The sequence below is a fragment of the Cariama cristata genome, unplaced genomic scaffold (assembly GCF_000690535.1).
Source record: "Cariama cristata isolate BGI_N322 unplaced genomic scaffold, ASM69053v1 scaffold9321, whole genome shotgun sequence".
NCBI classification, from domain to species: domain Eukaryota; kingdom Metazoa; phylum Chordata; class Aves; order Cariamiformes; family Cariamidae; genus Cariama; species Cariama cristata.
This window is the reverse complement of record NW_009599781.1, coordinates 10,159-19,562: the sequence shown is the minus strand read 5'-3', so window position 1 is coordinate 19,562 and position 9,404 is coordinate 10,159. Positions and strand designations below refer to the sequence as shown.

At 35.8% G+C, this 9,404-nt stretch overlaps 1 protein-coding gene across 1 annotated transcript; it reads left to right on the top strand.

Annotated features, from left to right (window-relative positions):
• Positions 1-1,749: 1,749 nt before the first annotated feature.
• Positions 1,750-8,914, top strand: FGFR1OP2 (FGFR1 oncogene partner 2). The gene is made up of 5 exons (XM_009709797.1): positions 1,750-1,884; positions 3,045-3,162; positions 4,063-4,205; positions 7,648-7,761; positions 8,465-8,914. The coding sequence occupies exons 1-5, from the start codon at positions 1,750-1,752 to the stop codon at positions 8,600-8,602; spliced, it is 648 nt and encodes a 215-aa protein (XP_009708099.1). The 3' UTR covers positions 8,603-8,914.
• Positions 8,915-9,404: the final 490 nt, after the last annotated feature.

Below are 9,404 nucleotides of genomic sequence, written 5' to 3'. Positions count from 1 at the left end.
ATCTATAGGAAACTTGTATGTGCCAAAACATTGATGCTTTTGCTAACACTTGAATCACAGAAAACACAGGTTACAACAGTTGTGCTCTGTGCATACACCGAGCTCCTTTTATCAGTAAACAAGTCTCAACCTTTCTGTGATGGTACAGTCCCTGAAAGACCCCTCTACACAGAAAAAATAAACTAAATGCTTTTGTATTACATGTGCTTTTCAGAGCAGAGGAAAAGTCTAATGAAATTACCAAATAAAAAAGCTTTTGAGAGGTTAGACACCTTGCAGGACGCTCTGGGTGCAGGAGAGCTCTTCAGAGAGAACATTCCAAACTCTGGGGCCATCTTTCTTAGTTTTCCCCCACCTTAATGCATGAGGGCAGCATATTCCTGCTATGTTTGTAAATTGTTTGAGGGGAATTGTGGAATTTCTGGTGTCTGAAATATCCTTGCGTCTACTGGAACAGTGGGAAAAGGTCAGTTGAGGAAAATGTGAGGATTTCGTTAAACTTGGCTTAAAGCTCCTCGGCTGTGATCTGTAAAGGTGCCTAAGAAAATTAGAAAATCAACTTGGAGCAATTTTTTTTTCCTGTAGCTCAGGAAAGGCTCACTGACCTTTTATGCTTACAAAGATCTCTGCTTTAGCAAATGGCCTGGCTAAGAAGTGGATTTAGTTGATTCTTTCAGTAACTTAGAAAGTTTCCTGAAAAAAAAAGTTAAGCCTTCTATCAATAAGGCCCATACCTCTAATAAATTTCTATTGTTGCTGTCTGATTGCTGAAGAACTCTTCAAGGAGTTTAAGTAGATTTCAGTAAAAAAAAGTGCAAGGTTTCTTAAAAGAAAATAAAAATTTAGGCTGAAAATCTCAGTCTTGAAACTTAATTTATCAAGCATGAGTATGAAAAAATTCAACGCAAAGGCAGTATTTTGGAAATGCTAGTATGTACAAGCATTTTGCAAGTTTAGCAATTCTAAGAATAGGTAATTTCTGCTAACAACTACTGTAATTAGAAGGCTGGTGTTTTAACTATGCAGTTGGTTCTTTTTCTTAGCTAAGTTGCTGTCTTTCTCTGTTCTGTGAAAAGTTTACCGTTTTGTTTCATGTAGTGATGTTTGTGTTCATTTATAGACATGAAGAAAACACATGCCTTTAGTTTTCTGAATTTTCCTTGAGTAATTTTCTTTATTATGTCAGTTTGAACTGTTCCTTCGCTGATGATTTAATTCATCAAAATCTTCCAGCCCACTGTAGTCCCTTTGGCATTCTCTTTTGTGTTGGATTTATACTTCTCAAATATCTTGAAGTATATCTGCCTGATAGCAGGGCATATTAAAAAAAAAAAAAAAGGGTAGTATTGAAAAATGAAATAGTTATTGTAATATTCTTTCTTTTCTCTCTGCTCCTTATAGAAGGACATGCACTGCTTAGTTTCTGTATGTTCAGTAGTCTTCCTTTTGCACTTAGTATATTTATACTGTCCTCACAACACAAAGTTTACTTTCATTTCCTTGCTCTGATATATGGTCTCAGCAGCAATTAAAAAGGAGGAAAAGGAAAGGCAGACTTTTGGGTATTCTTAAGATGTATAAATTTTTCCTACTTGTAAAAGACAACAAAATGTCTGGATGATTATGAGGGAAAAGGTATATGCAGCTGCTTTAGATGAAAAAAAAGTTATATATGTATCACATAGATAGCTGTTCTCTGTATAGCAAACAAGTGGTGGTGTGAAAATAATACATTTCTAATCTTTAGAAATGAGTTGCACAATTGAAAAAGCCTTAGCAGATGCCAAAGCACTGGTGGAACGGCTAAGGGAACATGACAACGCAGCAGAAGCTCTTATTGAACAGACTACAGCTCTTAACAAGCGGGTTGAAGCAATGAAGCAGGTTTGTTTTCCAACTTTGTTTACTCCATTAAAAGAACAACTTGGAAACACGTAATTTAAAATCATTTTTGTGTGCTACTGTACAATGTAGAATCAGTATGTTATTTGGTTAATTCTTTAATAGCATGCTAAGTATTTTCATTATAGGTGTGACTATGATCTAATAATAGGCTGTTTATATATTTAGTTTGATCCTGTGAAGAAGTTTTCTCTGTTACTCTAGCTTAAGTATTGAAAACTAGCATTTATTTGAAGAACACTGGTAGAAATGGGGTTGCTATCTTACAAACCATTGTGTGGTGGTTTCTGTTTTGCTCCTCTGTGAAATACTACTTCTTTTATTAATTTCAACATGCACCGTTAATCATACAGAGGCCTGTCATGCTTTCTTCCGTTCAGAATACTTTATCTTTTCATTGTCTCTTTTTGTTTCAAAGTAGCCTCTTAGGCTTTTTTGTGATCATTTCCATTTTGACGTTAAGCTATTCAGGGCACATTGTTAGATTGAGTGTGACTTTCACTAAGAACTTCTGGAAAATCATAAAGGTGTCTACTGACATTCTATAAGGGAGTTCATCCTGTTATTTTAATAAAACACAGGACGTGTTAATGGGCCTGTAAATAATAAAACCCTGCATGTGTTTCATCCCTGTAAAGCGAGTCATGCAGAGGCTTCGTAACTTCAAATCAAGGGTATTAAATTTACCCATTGTTGAGAATCAGGATCCATTCATTCAGGTCCATGTGACTTGTACCCATACAACTTTGTGGTTTGAGGTATTGGGAGGCCACAGTAAATATACAGAGGTTAATACCTCATGGTTTTTCTTTACCATGTGTATATCAGTTTTAAATTACTTGAATGGTGAATGTGACCTGCATTAATTGAAGGTTAAATAATGCCTACTACACACATCTGAGGTATGAAACTTGTTTAAAAACAAAGGTGATACTTTTGTGTCTCTGAAGGGCAGTATGTTAGGAACACCTTCAGAAGTGTTTTTGTTTGTTTGATATTATTTGAAAACAAGAATTATCTTGCTGGTTACAGACTTTGACTGACAGTAGAACTGGTCCTTTGTGACTTGCTGAGTAATGCTTGCCTTCAGTCACTCAAATATGTTGTGGTTGTGATTTTTATTTTTTTTTTTTAATAACCAGTACCAAGAAGAAATTCAAGAGCTCAATGAAGTAGCAAGACATCGCCCTCGGTCTACTTTAGTGATGGGTATCCAACAAGAAAACAGACAGATTAGGGAATTGCAACAGGAAAATAAAGGTAAAATGTAAATATTCTATCCTTTTCAAGTTCCAGCCTGGAATCAGTGAGACTTCTACCATTGATCTATTCTCAAAAAAATTGTTGTAGAAGAATTTTTTTCTTCTAATCTCAGTTTGTCAGTTCAATTTACCATAATGCAATCTAATAAAGAGTCCTAATATCCAGCCCCTGGGACTGTGATTAACAAAAAGAGAGTGTTGTGGAAAACTACGTTTTTTAGTCCTTATCTAATGTTCAACACAAGTGAGGAGACAAACTGAACTGAATTTGGCAATATAGGTATCTATTTGGAAATGTGTTTTCCCACTGCTAAAAATAACTAATTTAGGAGCAGTCAGGACAAGTTGTAGTGTAAATGCAGTAGTATAATTCCTTCTGGAATTCTGTGCACTAGGAATATACTGTTCCTCCTGGAATACCTTACGTATTCTAACGTTCATATTCAGCAAAGGATTCAATGATCTTGATTCGTATGAGTCTTGTCTTATCTCAGGAGTTATTTGTCCTTTGACTTAGTATATTTTGAACACAAGCATTTTTTAACTCTTATTTTACCAAACTGCAGATGAAAACAGATCTGTAAACTTCTTTCTAGCTTTTGTGTAGTGTTGCTTATAGCGGCTAGAGTAAAGCTCCTCAGCTACACTCAAGATGGCTTATGTCAGCTAAAGGGACTGAATATGAAGTCATTTTAACAAAAGACCTTCTCTTTCTGACTGAACAAGAATTTTCCCAGGGCAGTCACCACTGAAGACATTTGCAGAGCCTACGTAGATTTTATGATGCAAGGAGAGGGGACACTCAATTAAGGGCTTCTTTTGTTTTCTCAAGCTGAAGTACTTTTGCATTTTGTTTCAGTTCTTCTCTGTTTAACTGAATTTAAAATTATGTTGGTAGAACTACGCACATCTCTTGAAGAACATCAGTCTGCTTTGGAACTCATAATGAGCAAGTACAGAGAACAGATGTTCAGGTTGCTTATGGCAAGCAAAAAAGATGATCCAAGTATAATAATGAAGTTAAAAGAACAACATTCCAAGGTAATAACTGCATTGGTTTTTTGCCTTTGGTTTTTACATTAACGCTTAAGTTCGTTTGTAGCAGATCAGTTCAAAGCTTACTTTGTCTCAGTTTTTATACCATTGTACTAACAAGTCCCAGTTTTTATAATCCAGTCCATGAAACACAAACAGGAAACTTGATCAGTCAAGTAAGTCAACCTTACTAGCTTCTCATTTATTTAAGCTTTTAACAAGTAGCATTTCATTACCGTATCTACTTAATTTACTTTTGTTTTGCTTCAGTCTTTAAGGCAACTGCCGTATTATACTTCCTGATACCCACAGATCTCAGTGATACACAGACATTTAGGCTAGCTTTAACTTACGCTTGTGACTCCAACAAATAATTAGTAAACCTGTGCTTACCGGGGAGAGTAGGAGTAAGCTTCTTTAATTCAATATTCAAATGTTTTTTCTCCTAAATATCATAAATTTAAAAAAATATTTTTAAAAGCCCATTTGAATATTGAATAACTGAAAATATACGTCTCCTCTTTTCTCCTTCAACCCTTGGTTCTTGTTTCAGTACTGATCAGGATTGCTGGTCAGTAGAATCCAGGGCAGCCTGAGATGCTTGAAGGGTGGTGAAAGTTGCTGGCGTTAGGTGTGCTTCCTCTTACGGCTTTTGAAAACTAGAAAAGCAAAGTGCCATTAAGCAACATTTTTGTAAACCGTCATGACTGAGGTATATATAAGTATTCAGCAGCTATGATTAATAAATGTTTTTAAAGCATCAACATGTAGTTTAAGCTTTTTTAATGTATTTTCAGGAAAATTCATTATTCTAGATCACTAACGGATCTGAACAGGAGCTTTCTAACAAAGTATTATATTACGTTTTAAATGAAACATAATCATCAGAGAGCAGTGTAACTGGGTAGACAAACATTAGTTCTAAGTGTGTAATAATCTTTGACCTCAACAAACAAAGTCTGCAAAGCAGAGTTAAGGTCTGCACACTGGGAAAAGAAAGTTTAAGAATTTGGTGCTTTGTTATCTCCTTACAAAATCATGTGTATGTAATTAGTGCCATTGAAATCAACGGGACTACTTAGATTTGTATGAAAAAATTTACTGGATTAGAACTATATCTTTAACATCAACTCCTGAAAAATGTCAGGTATATATCCTTTTCAAAAGACATTACCTTAGCACATAGTATAACATCTTACAGCATCAGGAGTACCAAGACAAGAGGGTAAAGTTATATCTGTCCTGAAATGGACTTTGAAATTTCATTTAGGAACACTTCTATGGATTACAAGCTTGGGGGGAAAAAAAATAAATTATTTAAACAGGAGATTTAGGCTTCAATGTTTTGGTTAAATCCGATCCCAGAAGAATGCCTGATGAAGAAGATTTATCACCTTTAACCTGACACTTAGGATTTCTGGAATGTCATTATTTATTCTTCTGATCAAGCCTTCACATTCAGTAAGATTGAACAATCTTGAAGCAGTTTTAAATACTTCTCTCTTGTTAACTAAAAAATCTGTCATACTTAAGGAATTAATCTCGCTGTTGGCAGTAATTGCTGTTTTCTCAAGTGCCAGCTATTAACTTTAGTGCCTATTTACAGAAGATTATTAAAAAATCATTCATTTCTGCAGATCAACAAGCACCTCCTTTAAATAGTAAAACAATTTCTTTTAGCAGTGTCATACACAAGAGAAAAGTGTGTTGGTAGTAATGACCCTCATCTAAGTGGGCTGTTTGAATTTGCTTAGCTGAAATGTGTGTGGCTTTTTTTTTCTCTTCAGAGAAAAACAACAATGTAGGGCAAACAAAAAGGAGAGCAATACAAAGACAGTTTGTAGATGTTTGAGGCTATCTTCGTAAAGAAGCACTTTCATTGCATTCTTTGCTATTATTACATCTAAGTTTTACACATCTGCCTTCCAGAGTAGAACCTTGCTGTTTTGTGTTAGCATCTCACCTAATGTTAGTGACCTTGGAACAGGCCCTAAATCATATTGATCAAGAGGCCAAGTAAGCTGGCAAAATAGGAAGCAGGGAGGACAGCAGTTTATCTAAAAACCCTAACTCCTTCCCAGCCCTTCTCAAGGGTACATCCTTGCTAACTCATTCTTTTACCACCAATCACAGCTTCCTTTCAAGCTAAATTTATTTTTTCATTGAAAAATTGTTTCATGTAATCACCTTCACTGGGAATTGAGAAGAAAATAAAGATTTACAGCAAGTTCTACCCACCCCCGACAGCGAGCAGGCATGGAAATGAGTAAACAGCTAAACTATAGCTTTGGCAATTGGAATAGCAGAGGAAAGCATGGAAAGGGCTGATGTTCATTTTAGTAGAATATATTTGTTTTGATCAGATAAAGTTTATGATTCCAAGGGAGGCAGTTCTTTATGGTAGTTTAATAATTTCTGGTAGTTTAAAGGCAAGCTGATCATCTGCTAGATGTGTGGACCTCCAGTCAAACTTGTAATTTAAACATCTGATTTAACTTTAGTCTATACTGCTCTTTATTTTAGTCCTACTGATCTACTTTTCCCCATATGGTTAGTATTTATTGTGAATTTTGTCTAAAGGTCAGGTCAGACATGACTATGCTGCCATGATAGTAAAGTTGGAATAACAGACAAGTTGAGGAAAAGAGAATGAAAAACAAAAGCTTTTGGAAATAGTATTAAAATATTTGGCTTAACTGAACAGCAATGAATACCAAAGAGGCATAGGCTCTTTATCTAGATCTGCAGGGGGAAAGGAGGAGTGACCCTTTCAGCATTTCCTGCTGGTATGTTGGCCAGCAAGAAAATAAACTGTCCCTGAACCAACAAGGTCCTGGTAAGAGATCACTCCTTTGCAAACGGTGAAGATCATCTAAAATCTAACTTCCTTGCAAAGGCTGTTATGCCTGTGTTAATGGCTCCTATCATCCCGCTCCTGCTCGTGGAACAGGACAAGAACCAGCCAAACTACTGTTCTTTTTTTCCTCCCGTGGGCTGGTACTGGCTGTACTGGACTTGAGATCAGGTTTTAAAAAAAATGGAAAGAATGTCACATACCCTGGTGGTCTTAGATGAGTTTAGTCTTTCTGCATACCCAAAGTGATACACATAAATTCCTGCAACACAGGAAGGTGATGTCAGAGCAAGCACATGGCTAACTTGTAGCTGTTTGGAAGATGTGGAAGCTATGGAAAACACAGACATTTAAGCATATCTAAAATTCTAATAAAAGGGATCGCTGTGTGGCAAACCAGATTTATTTAAACAGAACCACAGGGGCTGCTTGTGCTGTAAAGTTACAGAGAGCTTGTTTTCCAAAATTTAGGTCCGTGTTCACATTTTTATTAAGTGGCAGAGCAGTTAAAATGCATATTTAATGCTTCACTTACTTTTAATAATGCAGAAAATATATTAGTAAAGCTGTCATTGTTTAACTTTTATGTCTTAGGAGCTGCAAGTGCACGTGGACCAAATTACAGAAATGGCAGCAGTAATGAGAAAAGCCATTGAAATTGATGAAAAGCACGGCTGTAAAGAGCAGGAACGTATCATTCAGCTTGAAGTAAGTATGAACTCAAACCAGCAACAGCACAAATAGCAAAGGAGTAAATGTTATCACAGTTATTTCTATTGAGTTACTGTATCACTGGCTCACACTGCCATTTTGTTAGACTCTCCTTGCTGGAGGACTGCAAGTGCTATTTCCCCCACTATAGCTTACTCCCAAGTTTTGCATAGGGGGTACTTCATCACCAGAAATCAGTGATTTGCATTTATATACTCACTTAGGCTTTTTCTCTTTTGAAGTCTCTGTGAATATAACAAAAAGCGAGGAAGTAATACAAATTCATCCTAATAAGACACTGGGATGAAAATAATAATACCCACACCTTTGGCTTTTAAATATTTTTTTCCATAACAATTTTGTGCCTTTTTGGGGGGATTCTCAGTTGCTTAGCATTGGGCGATCAACACTATTGCTCTTTGATTGAGTGCAATACAACATTTGAGCTTAATTACCCTTTTCTTACCCATCTTTGTGTTTTGAGCCCTTTGGGTTTTTTGGCTGGATAATGCCCATTCAAAAGAGCAAGAGGGTCAGAAACCTTATGTTCTTAGTTTTAGAAGATAACATGGCACTACCTGACTGCAAATCAGTATTTTAATCCTTATACATGTTTGGAGTAGAGGGGAGGTTATTAACGTAGTTATCTTGACTTCTTTCTGGAATTCTATTTAATGCCTTTTTCTTTCTCTGGTTATAGCAAGAAAACAAAGGCTTGAGAGAAATTCTTCAAATAACTAGAGAATCATTTCTGAACCTCAAGAAAGAAGATGCATCAGAGAGCACATCTCTGTCAGGATTAGTAACAACCAGTGATTTGAGCCTGAGGAAAAGCTAAAGACTGGGGAAGTCAACACGCTTCAGTTGCACACTTTACAAACGGAGTATCAGGGGTCACTTGTCAAGCACTTGTTACTGAATAGGGCACCAGCAAGCTCATGCATCTTAAACTCCAGTTTAGTGGCTTTTATACTGTGTAAAATAAATTAAAATTGGTATTCTACAAAAACCTTAGCGACAAATTAATTGCCATAGATCTAACTTCAGTAGGAAATGGATTAGTGCACTTGCTGAATTGGAAATTATTTTTCTATGAAGTCATTTTACAGATAAAAGACAAGATTTCACATAATTTATATAAATTATTGCTCATACAGAGTTTCAGTGCACCTGTTATATAAAAAAGATAAAATTTAAAGTCTGATCTCTGGCTAAAAGTAGTAACTTATGAATATGCTTTGTGCATGATCCACATTACATTTTTTCCATTTCAATTTTTAATAAATCCTCATTTTGCAACAGACCTGTTTAATGGAAAGGGTACACAGGCAGCATAAAACTTAAGGATTTCTGTTATTTAGCCACAAGGCATCCCGTTCAAATATAAGGCCAATTGTTTGAACGTGAGCAATATTTTTGCAGTTGTTCAGTGTTTATTTTTTTAAATTGAACAAGATTCTTTAAAATATGTATACTTAATTGTATTTTTAAAACATGAAGAGCGCTGCTCCCACTTTATTGTTTTCTGGAACACAGGTAGCACAGTATAATTCTGCCTTAGGTTTTACTTTTGTGAGAGAAAGCCGGGCCCAGTTCTCTGTAGGTCAGAAGCCACATTAGTCCCTTCTGGTTCTTCTTCA

What these genes read in the sequence shown, in the direction of transcription:
- FGFR1OP2 (XM_009709797.1), top strand. Translation starts at nt 1,750, where the DNA reads ATGAGTTGCACAATTGAAAAAGCCTTAGCAGATGCCAAAGCACTGGTG. An exon ending in GGGTTGAAGCAATGAAGCAG is followed by an intron (nt 1,885 to 3,044) that starts GTTTGTTTTCCA and finishes TTTAATAACCAG; the next exon opens with TACCAAGAAGAAATTCAAGA. An exon ending in ATTGCAACAGGAAAATAAAG is followed by an intron (nt 3,163 to 4,062) that starts GTAAAATGTAAA and finishes TTATGTTGGTAG; the next exon opens with AACTACGCACATCTCTTGAA.